Raw genomic sequence first — 27,029 nt, 5'->3', positions numbered from 1 at the left:
AGTACTTCTTTATATTCCCTGCTCTGCTCTCCAATAAATGAAAGTTATCGCAAATATACTAATAACACAATTGTGCTTTACTCACTCAGAATATGGAACCAAATTAGGAAGCATTTTAAGATGGAAAATCTTTTATCAGTGGCACCTCTGCAAGAGAACCACCTCTTTCAACCTTCGCAAGTATATCCAGTTTTTAATACCTGGAAAAGTTTTGGGATTAAAATGCTCAGAGATCTTTATATAGACAACATATTTACATCTTTTGAACAATTACGTTCAAAATTTAACCTCCCAGCTACACATTTCTTTTACTATTTTCAAATTAGAAATTTTGTTAAACAGAAATTGCCCGATTTCCCCCACCTTGCACCCTCCACAATGCTGGAAAAAATACTGCTCAATTCCAAGGAAACAAACACTATTTCCGCAATATATAAAATCTTATTAGAGTCCCTACCTTTCAAAGATCCAAGAGGACATTAGGAAGAAGATCTCTTAATCAATATATCAGAAAAGGAGTGGAAGGTAGCAAAGCAGAGAATTCACTCGAGTTCTATATGCGCAAAGCATAGAATTATTCAACTAAAAATTATATATCGAGCTCATCTGTCTCGCTTAAAACTGTCCAAAATGTTTCCAGGCCAGGATCCAACCTGCGAGCTCTGCAACCAAGCTCCTGCCTCACTGGGTCACATGTTCTGGGCCTGCACCAAACTAACATCATTTTGGACAAAAATTTTTAAGTGCCTCTCAGACAGCCTTAGTATCACAATCCCTCCTAACCCACTAACAGCTGTGTTTGGTGTCCTTCCAGATGGACTGGAATTGGAGAAGGACAAGCAAACGGTGATTGCATTCACTACACTCTTGACACGCAGACTTATTTTGTTAAATTGGAAGAATCCTAATTCTCCTCTTATAAGTCAGTGGGAAACCGATGTTTTATATTACTTGAAATTGGAAAAAATCAAATTTTCAGTTAGAGGATCTGTACAAAATTTTTTCAAAACATGGCAGGATTTAATCAATATTATTTTAGAATAAGAGAATTAACTATTATTGCATTTAACTCCCTTCTCCATCTCTTATTTATATAGATATTTACTTCTCCCCTTCTTTTGTCTAATGTTGCCTTATTAAAAAGCTTAAAGCAATTTTCCTTTAGCTAAGCTCTCCTTCTCAGGGGTGGGGTTTGATTTGTCTTCAAATTTGTTGGGTTATAAATTGATCTGTTTGTATGGAATGATTACAATGAAAATTAATAAAATAAAAATATTAAAAAAAAAAAAAAAGAAAGTATGAGCAGGAGGAGGCCTGAGATAAGGTACATTTTCACAAGTACGTGGGCAGTCCAGGAACCATTTTTATGTTCCAAGAGGCCCAGAATGGGCATAGGGTTTTGTCCTCTTCTGTTTTGTTGTTCTTTGGTATTTGTGATCCTAACTATATAATATTTTTTGTTAATAAACCTTCCTTCTTTGTTTATATTATCTGTGGATGAATGGAAAATTTTCTTCAAATCTTTTTAGTGAGGCAGGGAAAAGGACAGATGCTTGTAGAAGTAGAGTAGAATTAAGACCATCTCACTGAGTATCAAAGTGGGAAAAATCAAAGTACATCAGTCACATGTGTTATAAAAAGGTAATTGAAGTACATCTGGAGAATACTTTTGATTGAGTACCATTAGCATGTAGCTATCAAAAAAGACCATACTGTATGTAACCCATGACTGGGTGTTTAGGAGTGACTAAGGATTTCTAGGCCAGTTTGTTTTTGATTGATTAAATATGAGCATGGTTGCCTTGTCAATTTATTCCTTAAGGCTACAGATTTCTTTAATGTGCCTTTGTGCCTCTATGTGCAAATAGGAATTTATAGTCAGAATATGGATGCTGTAGATAGCGTGTTATTTTCAAGTCTGGTGTACAAATGTGGAAGCTAAACCTGCAATATAACTTCTGAAAATTGATATTTTAATCAATATACACAATTTTTTGAATTAGTTGATGTTAATATTACATATCTCATAGATGTTTTTCACCAAAGGTGCCTTACAGGTCATACAGTAAAACTGGTAGCCTGAGTGATCTCCTTTTGTTGCAATGTTCCCTCAGAATGCTAAAGGATGGTTGATAAGAAGTTGCTAGATTTTCTGGTTACTAGAAAGTACATAGTCAATTGTGGTATCAGGTGCTGCCCCTTTAAGGGTGTGGCTAACATGACGGGTAGCATGATAAGCCCTGTATTTTAAAGGCTACTGAATGCTCGGGTGTGCTGAAACACCACAAGCTATTAGAGGAAGTTGTAGCCTTGTTTCCTAGTAGTAACATTAGGGTCACTTATGCGACACTATTTGATTGGTAGAAAAACTGGAAGAAGAGCACATGCACACTCCAGACACAGAGCAAATGAGCCTAGGTTTGAAGGCAGTGCCCCTGAAACTATTAGAAAACAATGCGTAAATACATATATTGTATACAGTATAATTTATTCTCTGTTCTTCTTATACGTTTATGAGATTAAATGAAATTCAAAGTACAGACCATGTGTAAATAATCTGACCGCAGTTATAGGTGTATAGAATTATGTAGCAGTCTCCACCGTAGAACTGTCCATAGGTGGCTGGATCAACTGGGACTCTGCCGTTGCTTTCAACACGCCATATCTGGAATAGGGAAGTACAGAGTACAACAATTTGATTATATTACAATATAAGAAACATTATAGTGCAACATTTTCTGTTTAGATATGAATTCAATTTAATGAAACTGTATTTATTTTTCTTATTTCTGTTATTTTTTTACCACATGATACCCTAGTGTTTACCTGTTAGCCCTGTTTCTATCCTTTCATCCATCCATTACCCAGCCCACTATGTCCTAACTACAGGGTCACAGGGGTCTGCTGGAGCCAATCCCAGCCAACACAGGGCGCGCACACACTAGGGACAATTTAGGATCGCCAAAGCATCTAACCTGCATGTCTTTGGACTGTGGGAGGAAACTGGAGCACCCAGAGGAAATGCACGCAGACACGGGGAGAACATGCAAACTCCACACAGGGAGGACCCAGGAAGCGAACCCAGGTCCCCTAACTGCTAGACAACAGCGCTACCACTGTGCCACCGTGCCGCCCACCCTGTTTCTATGTTTCTTCAAATTCTTTAAATAGAATTTCACTCACACTAATGCTGTCTCAGCCTCTCATAGTTTTATCAGTTCTTTCCACCTTCTCCAGGAACTTCGTACACTTTCTGTATGCCATGCATCTACAGGGCATAGGGCCCCCTGTCTGGTATTTGTCCACACTGGTATCTAACCTACCTTCCCACCTTCACCAGTGTGGGTTCTTCTCTTAAATTCTCCTAACTGCATCATGCCCTGCCTTACTGTGCTTTTTTTCTCCTTGACACCTTTTTACCAGCCTCACACCTCATCACAGTATTTCAGGCCAAACATTGAAAACTAAGATACATTTTATTATCTTCAATATGCAATGAATGCAATATATACAGTATATTGTGACAGAAGGCTGGATCTCCTTTAATGGAAGGACCAGGAGAGAGACTGTCTTCAGTGCATCATCTTCCCCAGAACAATAGAGGGCTGCCCCCCTGGCTTGTTGTAGGGTCATGGGTTTGAAGCTTGGACGCTCCACCCTGCTGGGGCCATTTGGCCACTGCCAGAGGCACTTGGACATTGTTAGAGCTCTGGGTTGCAGCGCTTCCGCCACACCCAGAAGTCAACGAGCACCTGGATCTCTTCCTTATAAAAGGAGTCAGTAGCCACTACTCTGGGAGCCATGCTTGGGTGGAAGAGGACGAAGCTTACTGGAGGAGGAGAGGCAGCTAGAAAAGGGCAAAGAGAGAAGAGAGAAAAAGGACTGTGAGCAGTGTGCTTTAGTATCTTGTGTACTGGAAAACTGTGCTGTAAAGGTGGGGAGTAGGGAGAAGCTGTTCCCCCATGAAAAAATAAAGGGATGTTGCACTTTACTTTTATATATATCAAATATAAAACATTCACCATTATGTTATTTGTTCATTTTATTTCATAGGAATCTTGACCCATTTCATTTTTGGCAGGGTCTTCTCTTTGTCTTAATGTCTCAGATCCTTCACCTATCCATTTCCTGAAGCCACTTTCCAGTTGTGGTAAGTTTGACCCAGCATCCCCTAGCTAAACTGGGCACACAAAACATCTCTTTCCTCATTTCCTTCCTCTTCCTAAGGAATTTCACAGGCCAGCTCTGAGCCATAACCCCTACTGTATGACCTATATCAGCTCTATGCCTTCCTGCTAAATTTCACACAGAAGGCTCTCAGCGGTCACCCTCATCCGATGCCTAAACTGCCTGGACTGGCTTCTCTTGATTCAGAATTGCTGCAGTCCTTCAAGTAATATGGAAGTTGTTGGATTGATGGACTGGTGCATATTTCTCTTTCCTTGTTGCAAGGGTGATTAAAGAAACTCCACATCAGAAGCAAAATGAGCAATGAGATGGAAGTTAATTGTAGGTTGTTTAGTGTTACAAATTAAAGAAATTGTTTAATACTGAGGTGTTAGAAGGAAACATGGAATGCCACATGTTAGCAACATCACTGAGTTTACTGATTACAGTTATCCCCGTTCTGTACTTATTTCCATGGTAGCTTTATACCTTTTTGCTGTGGAAATGATTTTGTTCACAGCCACTTTATAGATTTTATAAATATAATGCTTATGTCATTGGCAAAAGAATTTGCCAATCTCATACAGTATGTAATTGAAAAGTGCTCTGTTTTATAGAGACTGTGTTTTTATAAAGTTCACCTTATTTATTTATTAAATGCAAATTGTGACTAACCTCATCAGACAAAGAATGATAACTGTTGGGAGTCCCTCTGGCTTTTGTCACTATGTATGAATGGCATTATTTTAATCCACCTTATTAAAAGGATAAGTGTCTGTGTGTCTGCCCTGTTGCTATGTCTCTGTCATTCCAAAAGATGGCACATCACAAACTTTAACACTGCCTTTATGATACCATAAGAAAATGGCATATAAAGGAGATATATGTATTGCATGGTGCACAGCAAATGTTAATGGTGAGGTCTACATCGATTACTTAGATTTCAACCATACGGGTAGCGCAGCTAGTTAGTCATTAAGTAATAAAAAATGAAAGGGCTGCCAACCAAGAGGAACTTCTAGAAGCTAAACATTCATATAATTTATGTTTATTGCCATAACAAACTTCATAAACAATAAAAGGAAGTGAAACAAAAATTTTATTTCACCACCTTGATCGCCAGTGGTACATTTCTTGTATTTGATATGCACTACCAGTCAAACATTTTAGAACACCCACAATCTTCCATTTTTTATTGAAGTTTAAGCAGTTAAGTCCTGTGAATATCCCGAAATGGTACAGATGAAAACAGTAAATGGACAGAGGTTTAAAAAAAAGAGTTTAGCTTACCAAAAATTGAAAAATAAAAAAAATATATATATTTCAAATTTATAAACTTAGGCCTTTTCCGGAGAACAAGCAACAGCTTACAGGTTTTCTGCAGCAATAGAAGTGAATTAAGCCTTGAAAGTTGATGCAAACAGTTGCTATAGGTGTTCCAACATTTTCTGAAAATGTAACAAATCTTTTGTGTGCATAATAGCAGTGATGGAACAGACTGTGCTGCTACACCCTCAGCATTATTTGGACAATATTGCACTGTATATGGCTATAATAGCGAGAAAAAGGCAATTAACTAAGGAAGACTGACAGAGACCATTAGAATGCTTAAATATGCTTAAATATGTAGGTCTTTCCTTTAGAGAAAATGCAAAGTTAGCCAATGTTTCAGTGAGTACAGTTTCCTACACCATCAAAAGGAATTTGGAAACTGAAGAAAACTCTGGCACAAGAGAATCAGAAGACAAGTTTCTAAGAGTCAACGCCTTGCTTGATATTTACTATAAAACTGCCCCCTTTTTTAAAGAGAGTAAAACCCCTGAAAAGTCTGCTGTTCAATATGGTGCTAATGTGCAGATCATCCAGACTCATTGTTTTTACATAATTCTTTCAATATATGGCCTCAGGTATTTTCTTGCTATAATGCTGAATTTGATAGCTTCAATTGTAACCCCGAAACGTTTAAAGCTCCTCTTACATTCAAAATATTTTTGCTGAAACATATACTATGTTAATTTTTCGTTATTAATGAGCATTGTAAAATTGTACTTCTACTCAAAGATTTCTTCCTACATTACATCTTGCCTGAAGAAGGGGCCTGAGTTGCCTCGAAAGCTTGCATATTGTAATCTTTTTAGTTAGCCAATAAAAGGTGTCATTTTGCTTGGCTTTTCTCTACATTCCTACAGTTCTTGTAATTATCAGAATATTATATTTTAGGAAGTGGTCTCATATTGGCAATAAGGATAAAAAGCTTTCCACAGGAGAACACTTATTATAACTAGAAAGTTAATAATTACAGTAATTAGCATCCTTCCACTTGTCTGAATCTGGTTTTACTGCATGCTTTCATAAAAAATTAAATATGACAGAATATATTGAAGGTTTTCATATATAATTAAGATCATTGAATTTGTTACTTGATGAATCAAAAATCACAGGTCAGCACTGTGATGTTTCTGTATCTTCTTCAAATCTGCAGCATAATTATTACAAAACCATATTGACAGTGAAATATTAAAATGTATTAAGACTTTTGTTCATGGTGTCATGGAGGCCAGGTCTTAGAAGCCATGAAATCTACCAAATATGTATGCAAAAATTCAGCCTGTAAAAAGAACAAATGTGAGTCTCAACCAAATAAGGTAAATACGTTGAAGCAGAAACTCTGCTGTATTTTTAAAATTAAAATCTTATTTTAAAATAATATATCTTTTTACCACTTGTATTTTGTTGTACTCAGTAAAATTAGATTGCAAAGCAAAAAAAACAGTTGAAAGCTAATTCTGCACAGGAAAATGAACATAATTTAAAATGAAGGATATGCCTATCATTAGCCTACAATGTTTGCCCAAATAGATTAAATAGATTAAAGTATGCTACAGTACCTCTGTTTTTCCTGTGCCATTGTCAACCATGTTGTATTGTGCAGCCATGTAACGAGATTCGTGAAGTTTGGAGGCATCAAACTGGACCTGTTTGATTTTTGCGATCCTCTCAGTGACATAAACTTTTCCAAACCCCTCACTTTGGTCAATATCTCTCCAGTCCATGAAGAATTGCTTAAAGGTTGGGGTTTCTCCGCCTTCCGGAAGCACTTGAACCTGTTGTATAAAACATTTCATTTTTTATCATGTCTATAACTATTATCCATCCAGTCATCTGTTCATTTTCTAAGCATGCTTTATCCACTACAAGGCTGTGAAGGTTCATCAGATAGAAAGCAGAAAATCAACTCTGGACAAGATATCAGTCCTTCATAAGACACCCTCAAGCACAATTTAGCATCACAAAGTAAATAGCAGCATCTGAAAACTGAAAAATCAGTGGGAAGAGGAAACTCCACATAGGGAGATGTCAACGCAGGAATGGGTGATCCATGGAATATGACCAAACAAGAGTAGATGGTTATTGTTTTATCTCCCTAATTAAAAATCAATGAGTAATGAATTTGAAAGAAAATGTATGAAAATCTTATGGCATGCCTAACAACATGTGAAGTAGTAGTAGTAGTAGCTGTGTTAATGAATATGTTTCTTGAAAGCTTCAGAGTTAAAAGTCATTCAAATATGAAATGCATATAATTATGTGATGTCTAAATGCAAAAATCAGAAAACCACCACAAATTCATTATCAAGTAATAAAGGCACATTACAAGACTGTTTTTTATAAACTTTATGAAAATCTTTAAAAACTTCTTAAAAAAAACTTTCTTTTTTGTTGACAGTGTCCTCCATAATATTTGGAATAAAGAAACATTTTTTTCCTTGATTTATCCCTCAGCTCCACAGTTTAAAATTACAATTCAGACCTGATTCAAGTGCACATTGCAGACTTTCATTTAAGGGTATATGCATACATTTCAGGCACGCCATGGTGAGTTTGGAATTAATACTTTTTGATCAACTCTGATGCATTATATATAGAGCATATTCACTAGAAACAATTTTTTGTACATCAAATGTAAGTTACTAAAAAAATCCATTTATATTTTATATTCAATTTGTAAAGTGCCACAAGTGGGTGGAGATCTGCCCTGTAAGCAATTAACTATAAATAAGGCAGCAGTCAGTCACTGGGCACACATGTAGGCATTACTGGGGTGCCCAGTGTTCTTTCTGGTACTTTTTGCACTATTCTATGCTATACAGGACACTTGATTTTTCATTTCATATAATACCGTGACCCTGTGTTAGGATGTAGCGGGTTGGATAATGGATGGATGGATGGATGGATGGATGAATGGATAATACTGGCCCAAATGGTGTACTTAATTACAAATTAAAGTTTTTGAGTAGTTTCAATATATTTTAGTATTCCTCTATGGTCCAGTACCATTTCTGTATACAAAATTTTAAAAAAGTCAAAAGAACTGATTGATTAATGTTTAACAACTGTGAGAAAGCAACCTCTGCGACCCACCAGTAACCACAATATTTACTCTCAGGCGTTACCAGGAAGAGATGAATCTGAATAAAATTCAGTGTGAAAAAAACAAGAATATGATATGGCATAATTCCTAGCTGTGTTTTCAAAAACTGTTCACCAAAGACAGCCCACATGAACACAAGAAAGGCAAAAAATCTCCAGAGACATCTCTGCATGAAAACAAAACACAATCTAAGCACAGTGAAACAGTAATGCCTTCAGGTTAATCTTTTACATACTTCTGTATATGAAGATATACAGTTGTTATTAGATTAGATTAGATAAACTTTATTAATGCCAAGGGGAAATTCACATGCATACAGCAGCAGAAACATAAAAAATAAGGATACAGACAAATAATATGGCCAATCAATTAAAAACTAAATAAATTAATAAATGTACAGTATATATGATAATACATATATAAAATTCTTTTCGCGTTTGAAACGGAAATGACGTATGACCACGCAATATGGAAATTACGTAAAAGTGGTAAACACAAACACACCGATCTATCCCATACAAGTGCGCCTTCTCCCAGCCCTCCTCTCTGGACTCCAGTGCTGAGCTGTCTGCCACCAGGCGCGTTCTCACAGAGAAAACTGCCACATTGTAACTTTTTTTTAATTCGCAGTACTTTATAGTAGAAGAGATGAACAAAACAGCTTTGCGTCTTTCTACTTTTTAACTGCGCCGAGCTGTAAACAATGTGAAGATGAGACCGCCTTCAGCGGCAAGGGGTCATAAGAACAAAGTGGACACTGGGAAGCACGGAATGTCTGGCTTTTCTTCTGGGTCAACAGCTTTGCAGTTTCGGGCAGCGTCCTCTCTTCTCGCACTGTTTGTCACACTTCAAGTGCCCTGTCGGCTCCTGGGATAGTGGAAATCTTTGCGAATAAGTGTAGTCGGGACTATCGAAGCGGGACTCTCTTGGTAAATTGCGGTGCACGGCTACTTACTGTCCTTTAAGATGAATTCGGGTCACTAAAACCCCGCAACATTCAAGGTTGCTTTTGTGATGAAGTCTTTTAATAAGACGGAGGGTTTACATCTAAAAAGGTGTACCGACCTCTTCATGTTAAGTATTGGACTTGGGAATTGTTTGGACCTTTTGCCCGTTAAGCACGGAAAGGCAGCGTCCACATTTCTCAGAATAATTTTTCTCTTAAATCACAGGCACATAGTGCAAGGTTGTCAAGCAGGTAGTTTGCCCGAAACCACTGCAGTAGTACTCAATGTATCTTTACTTCTTAAATGTTAATGTTTGACTGTTTAATAATTTATACGCTTCTTATATCTTCTTCAGATTCTTTTATCAAAATGATTTACTACTTAATCATTAATATTTATATAATTTCTATGTTATTGTAAATGCTCTTTATTTGTTCAAAAATAACATTGGTAATTAACAAACTTATTTTATAAATACTACATTTTAGTTTTTTTTCCTTGCACTCAGTGAGCGAAGCCACTGGGTAATCAGCTAGTATTATATAAAGCAATGATGTGCAATACAGCATGAGTCAGTCTTTAGTATTCTTAACAAAGCTAGTGAGTGATTATGAAATAAAACACCTTTTACAAACCATAACTCACCTGTGTGTTTGGAGGATAGCCCATCTGCTTAATAAAACCTTCTGCAGTTGCCATTGCTGTCTTTCTCTCATTAGGATTAGCATTTTTACCTAAATGAAAAAAGTCATGCCATTTTATAAAAGAAAATGAGAAAATGTAAAAAAACATTTCCCTAGAAAATATATGTACAAGCAAAAATGAATCCTTCCCACCATTTTTCAACCTTATTAATTATAACCAACACAGTATCTGATTGGACTCAAATATAACAGAATTGATGCTAACAGGCTTCTTTCAATTGTGGAATAATTAACTTGATGTTGTTAAGATTCACTGTGCCGGGTATTTTGCTCAGTGATGCCATAAAGAATGGCTGACACAAAAGGACCAGGTGAGAATGAATTAATTCAATCTACAGAAAAAGAGTAACATGCAGGGAAAATACATTTGAAAAGGACATAAATTATGGCATCTCCTATGTTGCATTTGCCCCAACCTTCCCATCGCTCGCAGTGCTTCTGCCCTATTATTCCTTCCACATAGTGCATCGCAAGATAGGTAAGGCGCTTCTTATAATCCATTCTTCATTCCCTGTACTATTAGCCAATTTACTGAATTTGAATACACAATGGCCGGTCGGAAACTTGAGAGTACACCTTATGAGAATGATTTAGGAGTCATAGTAGACTCTACATTATTGACTGCCAGACAGTGTTCAGAAGTCATTAAGAAGGCTAACAGAATGTTAGGTTATATAACGCGATGTGTGGAGTACATGTCCAAGGAGGTTATGCTCAACCTTTATAATGCACTGGTGAGGCCTCATCTTGAGTACTGTGTGCAGTTTTGGTCTCCAGGTTACAAAAAGGACATAGCGGCACTAGGTAAGGTCCAGAGAAGAGCGACTAGGCTGATTTGAGGGCTACAGGGGTTGAATTATGAGGAAAGATTAAATGAGCTGAGCCTATACAGTTTAAGCAAAAGAAGATTAAGAGGTGACATGATTGAAGTGATGATGAGGTGGCTCGGGCATCTGATCAGGATCACGTCTAATCGGGAGGAGGCCCAGGACGATCCAGGACACGCTGGAGGGACTATGTCTCCCGGCTGGCCTGGGAATGCCTCGGGATTCCCCCGGAAGAGCTAGAAGAAGTGGCCGGGGAGAGGGAAGTCTGTGCATCTCTGCTTAATCTGCTGCCCCTGCGACCCGATCTCGGATAAGCTTGAATCTTCTTGAATAAAAGGTAAACTGTTAGCTGAAACTTCAGTTCTAGCAATCAAATTCAGAATTTCCTACAGAGTTTAAAGAGTGTGATCCCATGGGGATTGGAATCATAAGTGATCATCTTGTTAATGCTTCCTAAGAAATGCAATTTTCACCCTAGCCTAGCAATCTAAAGGTGCCGTCTTTCTTTATTTTGCCCCTACAAATGAGCCATTTGTTCCTGTTAATTGGTGCTTAATGATGTATTATATGTAAATTATCTTCAGAAATACAAGTATTTCACTGTTATACTGGAAGACATTTTTTATGGGTCAGGGTTCAGGACATTTCATTTAATCAGGTCCACATTTTCTATTTCAGCATCCTCTTTTTTCTCTTTCTTCATCTCTGGTCTGTTATAAGGTCTTGTGGTGTCTCTTTGTTTACTACACTCTCCTCTCACCCTCTTTTAACTTTTTCTTATTACAAAACCTGTCTCTGTTACTTACGCCTTTTAATGCAAGGCTCCCTCCAAACCCATTTAATCAGTCAGGAACAGAAAAGGTCTATTTATTGTTGATTGGGACCTGATTTTTGAGAACATCAGTTTTGCTTCTAAAATATCTAATTCACGCATTGCATGTATTTCACCACCCATAAATGATTTGCTATAGGCCTTTCTAATGATCCCCTTTGTTTTCATTGTAATTCTAAATCCCCTGGTACATTTTAAAATATGTTCTAACATTTCAATCTTTTGACTAGCTGCTTTGCAGTTTGTTTCTTCAGTCCTATACTATTCCCTTTCCTCCTCAACCTTTTATCCTCTTGAATCATTCTGCTCCCTCTCTTTCCAACAGAGATTGTTCTTTTTGGGCACAATTGCTGCAAAATTAGTCATAGCTTTAAGCTAGACATCTCCTCATTATCTATTTAATTATTTCTTGAAATCCTCTTTCTATTGCCTTATGGTTTTTGAACCATCTGCTCCTTAAATGAATCATGTGACAGGCTCAGATATTTCTAAATGACAATGCTATGTACATGTTGTTCAGCCTTGCTTGGATGTGCGCCTTGACTTGATGTCCACATCATGTCTGCAGCTGTGCCTTCTCTCCTTTGTGATGAAGCTCTGCTGCTTGGGCCTGAGGGCTGGGTGTTTTTTATATGTATTGATGTTTTACTGGTTTTCACTAATGTGTATTTGCATATGTTTTAAATCAAATTTTAATTTAACAACAATTAAATTATAAAGGTCTACAGAAACAGCTTTCCGTGCATAGGACGTTTTTGACAACTTTCAAAAACCAATATCTTAATCTACAGTTCCAGTGAATTTTTTTGTAGGCATGTTAAGAATGAAATAGAGTGTCAGCACCTTTCCAGACGTATATAATTTTGTTGGTTCCATGGTCCAATATAAAGCATTCCTCAGAGAGCAGTAGCTTTTGTGGGAACGGATTTTCATCTGCTACCATAGACACCTGCATGGACCCACTAGAGTCTGTCACCTGCAATAAAAGTATGCAATTATTTAAAATGAAATTATTTTAGCCTCCTTTAAAAATACCTTTTGTCTTTTTTTTTAAATAGGAAACCCAAAAAAGTTCAGGTAGTTGAACCACAACTGAAGCTGTGTGAAAGCCTTCTAGTATTGTAACTTCCTTTTTTAATGAGGAAGGCCAAGAAAAACATAAACGGCACACTACCTTTACTAAGTTACCCATAAAGAATTCTATTGAATTTTTTATTTTAATATTCAAGAAATTTCTTGTGTAGTTTCAGCTAAATGCATAAAACATTTTTCTATATTGCAGTTTACTTTGTTTAAAGCTGTACACATTTTAATATATTTTGCAAAACACGTGGATAAAAGACAACTACATACAGCAGCTGTGGTCAAAAAGAGCTTCATAAAAGAGGCTGTTGATTCATGATAGAATAAAAGTAGAATTAAAAACCTACACCACAGAGAGTCTAAAAAACTATAAGCTGATCTAATGAAAAGGCAGAAATGTCATTTTGAAATAGTAGACAGAGAGAAAAGTCTTTTAAATTTATAGAAAGGTACTTTCATCTCATTTTGTGAACAGAGTGGTACATAAACTTATTAAGAGCAATCTGAAATTTAGCAGGCAATGCTTCTTACGTACATCTGCTTGAACCAACAAATCCAAGTGAAATACACAAGAGAGGAAAAAAGTAAGCTTACCATATACAGCTTTGCCAGTTTTCTGTTGGAAATGTCTGCTACTTCATCATCGTTGTCATCTCCTTTGGGTAGTTCTGGCTTTCTTCCCAAGACCTAAAAAGGATGTCAATATGAAAGAGTTATTGCATTTCATAGCTAAAACAATGCAATATGTTCTTATTATTAAAAATATGGCTTGTTATATTATATAGCCTCAGAACTGTGTGTGGTACATGCTGCGCTCTGTATGACACATTCAGGACTGGGAATGTATAGCAACTACCCCAAAAGGCTCCTTTCTTCATGGTTATGTGCTTCAATCATTCTTGGCTTTTTTAACATTGAACTCTTTGAAATAGAAAATTCAGTGTCAATCATCATCAATCATCAATTTGATCAGCTGACTCATTATATAATGTAAATTCTAATGCCTAAATGTATAAACTTCTCCTTACATTACAGTAATATTGATAAAATGATTTATTTTTCTTTTTAATTTAAAAGAACAAAATACAATCTAATAAAAAATAGCACATATAATAATAATATGTTCCAGAGAACATCCTTTAAACTCTGCTTTGAGCAGGCTAGGAAAATGGATGGGTAGATGATTTCTCTGAGTAATGCAGAGTCCTCCTAATTCTCAAAGATAAATACTACATTTCAGTTTATGTGGTGATTTTTACATCAGCCTGGTATGAAGGAGTGTGTACTGTGCATTTTTAAGAATATATCCCATAGTGTCCTGATATCCAGTACAAGTCAAATGTTTAATAGGTGGCACCTGATACCACCAACATGGGTTTGGGGTACATCTGATTAAATAATTAGGGTGTACAATTGAGTGTTAATAAATATAGTAGATATTGTATTACAATATTAGGTATAAATGTTTATTTAAGAGTGAGTTTTTCATCTCCTTTTCACTGCTCTTTCCCAGGGGCTTTCATAGCCATACTTACATCTTGTCATGAGACTGTGGGAGACAGTGAATATACTGCATGTTAAACAGCAACACTCTAATGAGATGGAATTATTAATGATGCTGACACACTTATTAACAGTACAGAAAACAGCTTTGCTTTGTTTTATTTGCATTCTTTTATTTCACTTTTGAAGTAGCGCTCTCCATTTCTATTCCAAACTAATTAATTCTAATTGTGGGCGTCATAGTTGGAGGGAAAAAGGGTAATCATTATCTAGGGCCTTACTGGGTGGTGGGAGCCCTCAAAGCCAGGAATGAAAGACATCGACTGAGAGGAAGGGGCCCACAGAGACTGCTTATGTATAGGACCCAGAATTCTGTGCTACACCCCTGATTCTAACAGATGGTTATACTACTGCATGCTGGTGGCAGTCCCAGCAGTTGTAACTATCTATGGACGGGGCACTAGTTCCTCACTGGATACACTAATGAAAAATGACTCATTAGGAATTGTCATTCAAAATAATCTGCACGTGTCTTTTTTTTTTTTTACTTGTGTAACCTGTGTAGGCAAATCAGATGGTTCAAGCTCCAGGCAGTTTGAAAATGGGTAAGAAATGCAACCAGTGATAAACCATATGCCACCATGCCAAGCCCCCTGTGTGAACCAGATCAAGAAAAACTGGGTGCAGAGAATTAATGGCTTGAAAACAAAACAAATTGTAAAATGAATAAATAATACATATGTTCTTATTGTCAGAACTACACTCAGGTAATATCTACCAACACTGCAGCCCATTGCTACTTCTCAAGCACACAAACACAAAAGCAAATTATTTTAACATATTCTACTATTGTTCCGCTTAGCCAACATTTTTACATATGCATTCACAATTCCAGCAGCACAAATGTTCACTGTATTAAAAAAACAGGCCATAACACTTTTGACAATAATACTTTAGCAGTCTATTTATTTATTTATGACTAACATATGCCTAGAGCTTAAATAACAAACACAAAGAGTTCTAAAGGAAAAGGATAGTGTGCTTACAGTAAAAACAAAATACAAGCTTAACCTAAACACTTACCCAATATACTTTAAGCAGCCTCTTTTATTAAGTATCATTATGTCATTAATTCCTTTTCACTGTTTATTATTCCACAAAAGGTTTTTTTTAATACAGTAGACAAGTACTCAAATTACTTCACTGCAATAATGAGTGAATTAACATTTAAATCTAATATATTTACGCTTTACTAAGCCTCCTGCAAGGCTACCGAGGTTTTTCAGCATATAGAATCCATTTACTATTTTTATATTTTATTACCTTTGTGGTGAGCACTATCATAAAGTGATTTATAAAACAAACAAGAACATTACAGAGCAAATTAATAAAAGATGGGAGATTATTCATGTCAGTCACACAATTGTAAAGTTACATCCAAATAAAAGTGGACTTCTGGTTTCCCTTTTGAACATGCATCCCTTTTTCACAGGTTTACTTGTTTACTTTTTGAATTGTTTCAAACATGACTTCCATACCTGGGTTCGCTTCCCGGGTCCTCCCTGCGTGGAGTTTGCATGTTCTCCCCGTGTCTGCGTGGGTTTCCTCCGGGTGCTCCGGTTTCCTCCCACAGTCCAAAGACATGCAGGTTAGGTGGATTGGCGATTCTAAATTGGCCCTAGTGTGTGCTTGGTGTGTGGGTGTGTTTGTGTGTGTCCTGCGGTGGGTTGGCACCCTGCCCGGGATTGGTTCCTGCCTTGTGCCCTGTGTTGGCTGGGATTGGCTCCAGCAGACCCCCGTGACCCTGTGTTCGGATTCAGCGGGTTGGAAAATGTATGGATGGATGGATGACTTCCATATAGAGTGAAGTGAGTAATTTCTCCTAAATTATTTTTGTTAACTCGTTTTCTATCTTATGATTTTTGTCATTTTTACATTTTACAGGGTTTGATGGAATCTGCACCTGCACCGGTTATGAAAACCAGCAGTTTTATAATTGATCCTTCAAACACTTTATTGGGTAAGCTTATATATACTTTTACTTACATACTTTTTAATGTAAAAGGATGTGGAGTAAATACTATTACATGAAATGTTATTGAATCAGATTATAATATAACCTAATCCATATCCAGTCTTCACATGCACTCTGCTGAAAACTCAAGGATGCCCTGTAAACTCCTGTAACTGTTCTCACGCCTTAGATTTATGAATAATGGTTACTGTAGTGCAACATTCATTTTTGGAAAGTTTTTCACATCAGCAGAGTGAAAACGAAGAAAAAAGGTTATAAATACTGACAAGAGAAACAACAGAGTTTTCCTTCATACACAGTTTCACACAATCACCCGTAAAACTCATCTAACATGCTTCGCTGTTGTGAAATGTAAAACACACAGTGTTTTTGAAAAGGAGGGGGGGGAGGAATATTGCTCCCTAGGTTATTCCATAGCCACTGTCTCCTTCACTGCCCCAATTTTCCATGGTTCCTTCCATGTGTCCCTACAATCTCTCATCTTCCTTATGTACTGCCTGCCTGTAGATTCACATAGTCAGCACCAACTCACCTGGGGCCTCATGTATAAACGGTGCGTACGCACAGAAATGTTGCGTACGAACCTTTCCATGCTCAAATCGCGATGTATAAAACCTAAACTTGGCGTAAAGCCACACACATTTCCACGGTAACTCATACCTTGGCGTACGCAATTTCTCCACTCGGTTTTGCAGACTGGCGGCACCCAGCGTCAAAGCAGTGCTACTGTTCCTGTGTGATCACCCTTTCTTAGATCCACATCCACGGCGGCGGCTTTATCAAATACACTGAAATTAACCGCATATCGTTCATAAATTTAATGCATCTGATTGTAATTAACCTGTAACAATATAATGGTCCACAGAATTGTCAAACTGCTGTTCCTGTGTGCTCATTCTTTCTTTCTTAGCTCCACATTCCTGACGCGGCTTTATAAATACTGTACACTGAAATTAACTGCATATTGTTTATTAGTGTAATGCATCTGATCGTAATTAACCTGTAGCAATATAATGGGCCAGGGAATAGCCATAGTATTCCAAATACCATAACTGCTTTAGCGTTGTTACGCTCACTGCATCTTGTTCTTCTTTTTGCTGTTCCCGTTAAGGGTTGCCACTGCGGATCATCTTTTTCCATATTACTCTCACTGCACCACTCGGAGTATTTATATCACTGTATCTGAGTGTGAATTACAGCAGCAGATGATCAGAAAGAGAATTATCGGTATATAGTTTCAAGTAGCCTACACACTACCTCAACCATGGCAAAAAGCGTCAAAGCCTTTCCTGTACGGACCTTGCGTTTCAGAAACAGTTTCATCCCAATAACTATAAACGCACTCAATCAGTCCATCAATTGCTCCTTGTAGAACTGTTTGTACTTATAAGTACAATCACCTCACTGTAAACTTACACTACAGTTATAATATTGCACAACCTGCGCTACTTTATAAAGCGCGTATGATGACAATATCATTTTTAAGATGAAATGCAGCAAAATATGTTGCTTATAGTATACAGATAAAACTTTAACTTCATTTAAATAATCTGTATTGTTAATAAATAAACATGTGAGGACACGGTGCCGCAGCGTATAGCTAGTTCAAGGATAGCTCCTGCCTTGCGCTGTATTCTTGCTGGTGCTGACGCGACACTGGAAGGATAGACGAATAGAATAATTAAACATGTACTACGAAGATATTTCAATGTTCCTTAAAAGTTTTGAAGAATCGGCGTTCTAAGCTTACAAATGGCTTAACGTCTATTTCAGAGCTGATTGTGTGGCTATTGGAGAAAGAAAAGTATGGACAGGAACTGGAGGTTAGTACGTTTGAAAGAGACAGTATTTCTGTAATAAATTATTTCATCGAAGGTCGCACATGGCGCAGCAAGCCTCTTGCGTGAGATATGAACAATCACTGCGCCACCGTGTTCCCATGTTTAATAACATGCTTTCATTCCTATCATCATGAAAATGATATCACGTATACATCTCAATATTTTAATTATTCAGAGAGCTGTAATATCTCGAATGTAATGCATTCTGTGTCCTGTCGGAGAAAGAGAAAGAACGGAAGCACGTAGTGATTCACACACAGAGCACATAAAAGATAAAACACAGAACAAAGCATTTAACATGCTACTTGAGAAACTAGTAAAATAAACGATTTTAAGATGAAGTTTATGATGTTCTACTTTAATGGCAAAATAAACTACGTGATTAAAGTGTAAATTTCGAGATTAAAGTTGACATTTCGTGCTTTTTTCCCACTGTGTGCCTATGTTTTTTGTTTGTACCCTAATACGCTACGACTTGCCTTTTCACGGCGACTTTGATTTGTGATTTCTTTTTTATTTCGGGCACTGTGCGACTTTGTGAATTTGATCTTTCGAGTTTTTCCGACACTCTGTCACTCGATCAACTTTCTTTTGTTGCTTATACCACTGTTTAAACCAACAAATAGTACGTTTTTCCTTTGCCTCCACTTGGTATTCGCTGAAATTATTATATTTTCTCCTGTGCTTTTCCCATTGTCTTTTCACAGAAGGCTATTTATATTGATTTGCATATTCAAAGAGGCATAATTCTGGGAGGAGTTGGGGCGGGACAGAATGCGCGTGCACGTGCGTTACTTTTCACGCTGATCGGGATTCATGTAGTGGAAGAACGTGAAATTTTGCGTGCGCACAGATTCCTGCATCTGGATTTTTCTGTGCATACGCACAATCCCGCTTTTGTGCTTACGCCATGTTATAGTGTGAGTTTTACGCACGGCGTTATACATGAGGCCCCTGGTCACATGGGGTCAGTGGTAACATCATATGTGATCATTTTCCATAACTCCATAAGACGATCCAATTCAGGATCCTTCTGGAGGCACGCTAGTCACTAGTCTCACATGATTAATTAATTTAATCACTGTAAGTGTGTTGTTGTACAGTTACAAAGGTATGCTACCTCAATGATCCCCACCAGGAACAATGGTGAGAAATTGCAGGACAAATGATTACAATGGAATGGAATGTGATCAGTACTGTTTAATTCATACACTGTTTATAAAACATAACATTCTCAAACCTCTTCAGTAAGATCTATCCCAGCAGCACTGGGTGTAGGGCAAATAAAAGCCATGGACAGGGGCCTAGTCCATTACAGGACTCACTTACAAACACACACACATATGCACTCACACCTACATGAGGCCAATTTAGAGCCATCAACAAATCTAACATGCATGTCTTTGGTGGTTGTAGGAGGAAAACTCATGCAGACATGAAGCAAATGCACAACTCAACATGGGCAACAACTGAGCGCTAAGGAACCAAAGGCACTGAATCTATGAATCAGCAGTACTAACAGGTCAGGTCAAGTAAGGTTGGGGAGCATGCACTGAAACAGCGTGTTGCCACACCCACCACATGATGAAACAGCTTGGGATCCTGGTTGGCAAACCCCCAAGGCAGACATAAAGTCCAGTCCCACCTTCCGGAAATTACCCTCTATCTGCCACAGCCAGGTGTTACTTGGGTGTCCCCTTAGCTTGGTCCAGCCGCTCGGGTCCTCAGCAATGAGAATCCTGCAAGCTGGATCACCCTCAGGGAATAAACCACATGGCCGTAAATAACACTTCCTCAAAATGCAGGTAATGTGCCTCATTCAGGAGTACATAAGCAACCACTCATTCGACACAAAGTCAAACTAGAGGTACCCAAGGATTCTCCGAAGAGACACATTACTAAAGGAGTCCAGTCTTCATCTCAGTATTGGATAGAGACCATGTCTTGCAACCATATAGCAAAGCAGGAAGCACCAGGACTCTAAAGACTTGGACCTTTGTCCTTTTTACAAAGATACTGGGAGCGCCACACACCACTTTCCAGTGACCTCATGACCCCCCATGCTCTCCTAATCCATCTACTGACTTCATAGGAAGAGTCACCTGAGACATGAATGTCACTGCCGAGGTAAATCTCGACAAGGTCGACACTCTCTCCACTGACAAACACACCACTGATGGCTGCACCCAAGTGGTCATTAAAGGCCTGGATGTTGGTTTTTATCCAGGACACTCACAACCCCAGACACTCAGACTTCTCGCTCAGTCTTTCAAAAACCCCAATCAGAGCCTTCATTGACTCAGCAAAGATCACAGCATCGTCAGCAAGGTCAAGATCCATGAATCTTTCTTCACCAACAGATGCCCCACAGCCGCTGGACCACATGACCCTACCCAACACCCAGTCCATACAAGCATTGAACAGAGCAGGAGCAAGAACACACCCCTGACAAACCCCAGAATCAACTGGGAAAAATGCAGAGGTTCCGCCTCCACTCTGCACAGCACTCACAGTACCAGTGTAAAGGCCAGCCATGATATCCAGTAACTTTGAGGGGATCCCGCAAAGTCACAGGATGTTCCACAGGGCAGTTAGATCAGCTGAGTCGAATGCTTTACCAAAATCAACAAAGGGTGCAAAGAAACTCTGCCGATATTTGTGTTTATGATCCATGTTAACCCTCAATGCCAGGATGCGGTCATTGGTAAACTTCTTAGTCATAAAACCAGACTGCTCCAGTCACTGGTAGGTGAGAAAGTGATCACGGATCCTATTGAGGATGACCCTAGAAAGGACCTTACCCAGAACCGAGAGCACTGTTATCTCCCTGTAGCTGCCGCAATCCAGGAGATCACTCTTCCTTTTCCAGATAGGGACAATAACTCCCGTTCTCCTGTCAGTTGGGATGACGCCCATCTCCCAAATGGAAGCAAAGATTGTTTGGTTGGTTTTCCCTCCATCACTTTCATAATGTGAGCAGCCTTCATATGGGTAGCTGTAACAGAGCTTCTTCAGAAAGTAGAACAGAAAGGAGTCCTGTCTGTCATCTCAGAGCTGCGTGGTTTTTTTTTTTTTTTACAGTGGCTAGAGTGCCATCCTGCCACCAACCTCTAAGATTTCCCTACAAGTTGGAAGATCGCTTGCAGGACCAGATGCAGTTTACCCAGATAACTAACCATTGTGTGACTTTGCATTGTAAAACCAATTACTGCTAGCCTTACCTTAGGCTCACCATTCTCCTGTTATGTATACTGGGATCCACTTCCGCTTTTATGGATAAGATTTACATTTGCAATTTTCTAGTTATCTGCTTTGCACCACTAAATAAACAGATGTCAAGAGTTTCAGATACAATTCATTTTTTTCTTTCAGTACTACTAATAAATTCTCTATAGGATTAGGGAATTTGTTTGCATGTAAGGGCCCTCATTTCCACAACATTAGTGCTTCTAAAAAATACTTTTTTGTATGAAAATGTGCTATATAAATAAATGTTGTTGCTATTGTTGTTCTTCTATTTTAAAAATCTTCCTTGTAATAGGCTGGCAGGATTACAAGATACAGTATTGCTTTTATAGACTCTGTTCTATGTAAACTCATAGTGAATTAAGTAGATATGGTAATGAACAGATAAAAGTATATTTTTTAAAATCTTTAAATCTTTAAAAAGTTACTTTGAGTCTTTCCTCTTTAGCTTCCTGTAAAGTAGCTGGTTAAGAGTATTAGTCAGAAAGTGGTTTCAAACACTCCTGTCAGGAGGAATTTTGTGTAAAACATAGCATGTCAAAAGCTTTCAGTTTCCACTGTGGTATAATTTGAAATTCAATGGAAATTTACCTTGTTCCATTTTCCACTCTCACACACTCTCTCATTTTGTGTGCTTTGTTGTAGTATGTTAAAAGCTTTCAATTTCTACTGTAGTGTAATTTAAAATTCAATGGAAATTTATTTATCTCTCACTTTTTAATCTACATGCACAAATGTAGCTTTAGCCACATTTTTAAATCCGCACAGTGGATCCATGTAAAGGATACTGTATGTTACTATAATGCAATTTTTTCACTTTTAAAAGGCTGCACTGATAGGAGTCCCACAGTTATTGCAGTACTATCTTGAAGTCCTGCTGTTACACATCTGGATGTCCATTAGTATGGTCTTTTGGCTAAATGATGCTTTAAACCTTATGATTGTCAGTTCAGTCATAAATATTGGCGCACTGCATGATCCTAAGTAAGTCACTTTACTTTTACAAAACTGAAAAATTCATGTAAACAGATATATTATATCTCTCAAAATGTATTCAAAACAGAAAGTAAAAATAGTGTAAAACTCTACCATGTCAATTGGAATGGCCAGTGACAAATCCACCTCTGTCCATCAGTGTGGACTGTCAATAACTGAAGACCAAGTTAGGAGACAAGTAAGGAAGCTACACACAGGAAAAGCTGTGGGACCAGATGGAGTCAGTCCTCAACTTCTTAAGGCCTGTGCTTATCTACTTTGTGATGTCCTCTGTCACCTGTTCAGTCTATCTCTAAGGCTCCAGAAAGAGTTTCTGCTGTGGAAAACATCCTGCATTGTTCCTGTTCCAAAAAAGGCTGACGCCTCTTCACCTAATGACTACAGACCAGTGGCACATCCGTCTCACGTCATGAACACCTTTGACAGGCTGGTCCTGGACTATATGAGACCTCTTGTGGTAGACCACCTGGACCCACTGCAGTTTACCTGTCAGACAAAGACTGAAGTGAAGGATACAATTATCTATCTGCTCCACAAGGTTTACTGTCACCTGGACAAAGCTGGCAGCACTGTGTGAATTATTATTTTTTATTTCTTCAGTGCCTTCAGTACCATCCAGCCATCCCTGTTGAGGGATAAACTCAGACCTATGCAGGTGGATGAGCCTATGGCGCCCTGGATAATGAACTGTCTGGCCAGGCAGACTGCAGTTTGTGAGACTCAAGGACTATGTTTCTGATACAGATGTGAGCAGCACTGGAGTACAACAAGGAACAGTCCTGTCTCCTTTTCTCTTCACTCTGTACACCTCCGACTATAAATATCACACCAGGTTGCATCACTTGCAAAATTCTCAGATGATTCTGCATTTATGGTGTGTTTTGATAAAGGGGATGAGAGAGAGTATCGGTAGTCAGATAGAAAAGATTGTTTCTTGGTGCAAAGAGAATTGTCTGCATCTTAACATTGGCAAAACCAAGAAACTGGTTTTTGAATATTTAAATTCATTCAACACCAAAGAGCCTCTATACCATGCCACTATTCAAGGAGTGGATGCAAAGGTGGTCCACTCCTAGAAGTACTTGGAGGTCCACTTTAATGGGTTTGAAACTGAATGAAATGCCATGGGGCTCCTTTATATCAACAGCACTTGCATAATGCTTCACTGTGACTGGGACTGCCAAGTCAGAGTTTTTCTTTTTCATTTTCTTGCTTTATAGTAATTCTGGTGTGTGTTCAGACCAAAGTGTGTGTGTATATGTTTTATTTACTTACTTACTTATCTACCTATTTATATGTTTATTTCTTTAAAGGCCTTCTGCACAAAAGCAAAATTTATACCTGGGGACAAGTACAATTCTATCTATCTATCTATCTATCTATCTATCTATCTATCTATCTATCTATCTATCTATCTATCTATCTATCTATCTATCTATCTATCTATCTATCTATCTATCTATCTATCTATCTATCTATCTATCTATCGTCACAGACGACTGCAGTCATTACCTGGCCGGGATGCCAGGAGGGACCGGAAAGAGACATTAATAGCTTCCGGGGCACAAGGGGGTTGCCGCCCTGGATAAAAAGAGGACCACGGGAAAGGGACAAAGAGGATTTGACCCATTGGGAACCGTGGCCACCGCCAGGGGGCGCTTTAAGCCTCAGGAGACCTGGATGTGATTACTTCCGCCACACTTGGCAAGATGGCGGAGGGATCGGCCAGGGACGCCCGGAGTGCTTCCGGTTCAAAGGGCAGCACTTCCGCCACACCAGGAAGTTCTGCCGGATGGACATCATCAGCCACCTGGAGCACATCCGGGTGGGAATAAAAGGGGCCGCCTCCTTGCAGTCAGTGAGCCAGAGTCGGGAGTGGGAGAAGGACGAAGCTCCCTGGAGGAGTAGAGGCGGCAAAGGACTGTAATAGTGGTGATTATTGCTGAGTGCATTGTGTGTTGTGGTGGAAAATTGTTTATTAATGGAAAATAAACGTGCGTGTTTTATAAAGATGTGGTCTTTGACTGATGGTGTCCGGGCAACTATCTATCTATCTATCTATCTATCTATCTATCTATCTATCTATCTATCTATCTATCTATCTATCTATCTATCTATCTATCTATCTATCTATCTATCTATCTTATACTGGTAGACTTGGTCACACTCATAGATAAGTGATATACTTGTGTTTAAGCAAACACATCTTAAACACTTATTTTGGTTTAAAATGCATGCTTTTGTGGGAATCTGCATTTTAGTCACTTTGTGGTCTCCCTATTTGTGGTTGTTTCTTGCCGGATGTGTGTTGATTAATGTTTGCAGCTAATGCCAATCCTACCTAGCTATTCAGAGGCCTAATGGGAGCTGCATTTGTGGTGTTTGGGGTTTCCGGTGTACTGTTATAGATTTTGAATTTGTAGATAAAAACAAATTCAACCCTGGGGACCTTTAGAAATGCTAGGTCTTGTTTCAATAATTTCTAAATCAACTGCTAATTTCTACCCGTAAGGTTCTTGTGTAATTTGTTTTTGGTCTTAATTGTTCAATTAAATTTACCAATAACAGTTTTTATTCTTTTTAATATAACTTTCAAGATATACACTGTATAAATATACACTGTATATACAGAACAAATATACTACAGTAATATAATTACTTAAATTATGTAAACTTATTTCATAAGTTGTAAATTATCCACCAAAACAGTTTTATAAAATCTGTTCCAACTGATCTGAAGCCAAATCCAAATAGATAGATAGATAGATCAGAGAAATTTGTCTTATTACAGAGCTCATTACATATATTAATAAATATTATTATATGATGACAAACAACAAACCACTTATACTGTATAATATGACTGACAATGGTAACAGCCCCTTTCAAATGCACACAAGAATGACTAAAAAGAAAGAAAACTAAACAGAAAGAAAATGTCTGACATGTCAGTTACAGTCCCAGTGAGGCATTACACAGATGTCCTGGTACCTTACCCTCACTCCTCACTGAGTTACTCACTGATATTCTCCTGAAGAAATTAGTGGCAAAATCAAAAATTCATTGTTCTTCGATAAGTGAAAGCAATTGCTAAACTGTCCATTATACTCCATTATACACAGTTCTAAACAAAAAAAAATCAACTACAGGCAGAGCAAAAAAATAATTAAATTAGCTAACAATTTATTGTGACTTATCCTGATACTTCAAGTATTTGATTGCTCTGCTAGGCCACAAACTCATTCAGCTTTGACTTGTTACATGTTAGCAAATTAATCAGTCAAACTGCATATTTTGTTACTGCAAGTGGCAGCATCTGCTGGCGGCACCTGGCAACAGCCTAAAACTGCATATCCCTGGTTTACCTTGATCATGTGTTGTGGTTCACTTCCATCTTCTACGACGACTAGCTGAGCTCTTCCATTTCTCTCATTGTCACGAATGCCAACTCCGACCTGAGCAGCTTTGAGACGTTCATACTTGTTGCAGTTTGAGCCACACCACTGGTAAATTGTCTGCAAGGAACACAGTTGGGATGAGTTTAGTATTAAATATTAAAATATACAAATCTGGGAAATAAACACATAAAACATAAAATGTATGAAAAAACATATAAGTCATTTTCAAAATTTTTTCCCTGTTTACACATATCCAATAGGAAGGTTGAACAAAGGTCACGATAAAATGGCTGCTTTTAAAACTGCTCTGGAAATATAGCTGTCCTTGTTCTTATGTTTCTAGTTTTAAGTATCATATTCCATAGTTTTCTTTTCACATTTTCCTGGGAATAGTGTGCTTGTAATTTGATTCCTTAAATATTTCTAGATTTATAATATTTCCTTTAAAGTCTCTTTATGTTTTTTACACTACGGCCCTACTGTTCTAAATATACCACAGAGAAGAGATATGAAAAGTCATGCCAGAATTACTCAGGTATGAATTCAGAGATTTGTTTTGAACATTTTTAGGTGATTTTGCAACCACAATAATTATTCACAGTATTTTTAAAGTAATCTTGAGTGCATGATTTATTTAACTGAAATATACTGTATGTCTAACTGAATATTATTGATCAAGGAAGAAGACCAGTCCTTAGGGACAGAAAAGCTTTTTTTAAAAAAGGTAATTGGCAGTGAGTGCATGCTAAGAAGAGCTGATTCATTTCATGGACCTTATCAGCAGCTAGAAGCATCACGCCATCGCCTAATTTGATTAAATATTTATTGGCTGTCATGTAGAGAACAGAGTTGCTGATATTATAAAATCACTTACCTTAAACTGTTTCATTCTGAAATTACTTTGTAGCACCCCCAACGTCTAGCAAGCACGGAGGCTACCACCAGATTTAAGTAGCAAAGAAACTGCTATGCTTTTAAAATGAGTCGAGGATAGCATCAGGCCAGCACCTAAGTCCTG

At 37.9% G+C, this 27,029-nt stretch overlaps 1 protein-coding gene across 1 annotated transcript in view; it reads right to left on the bottom strand.

Annotated features, from left to right (window-relative positions):
- The window catches only part of scin (scinderin), a 131,198-nt gene that overhangs the window by 44,991 nt on the left and 59,178 nt on the right, over positions 1-27,029 (bottom strand). The window contains exons 4-9 of the mRNA XM_051935708.1: positions 25,979-26,128; positions 13,587-13,679; positions 12,753-12,885; positions 10,192-10,280; positions 7,056-7,271; positions 2,544-2,665 (exon numbers count right to left, since the gene is read on the bottom strand). Coding sequence (XP_051791668.1) covers positions 2,544-2,665; positions 7,056-7,271; positions 10,192-10,280; positions 12,753-12,885; positions 13,587-13,679; positions 25,979-26,128 — 803 coding nt within the window. The remainder of the gene's footprint in view (positions 1-2,543; positions 2,666-7,055; positions 7,272-10,191; positions 10,281-12,752; positions 12,886-13,586; positions 13,680-25,978; positions 26,129-27,029) is intronic.

Source organism: Erpetoichthys calabaricus, chromosome 13, assembly GCF_900747795.2.
Source record: "Erpetoichthys calabaricus chromosome 13, fErpCal1.3, whole genome shotgun sequence".
In the NCBI taxonomy this organism is placed as follows: domain Eukaryota; kingdom Metazoa; phylum Chordata; class Cladistia; order Polypteriformes; family Polypteridae; genus Erpetoichthys; species Erpetoichthys calabaricus.
Note: the sequence above shows the minus strand (reverse complement) of the source record. Positions and strands in the feature narration are given on the sequence as shown.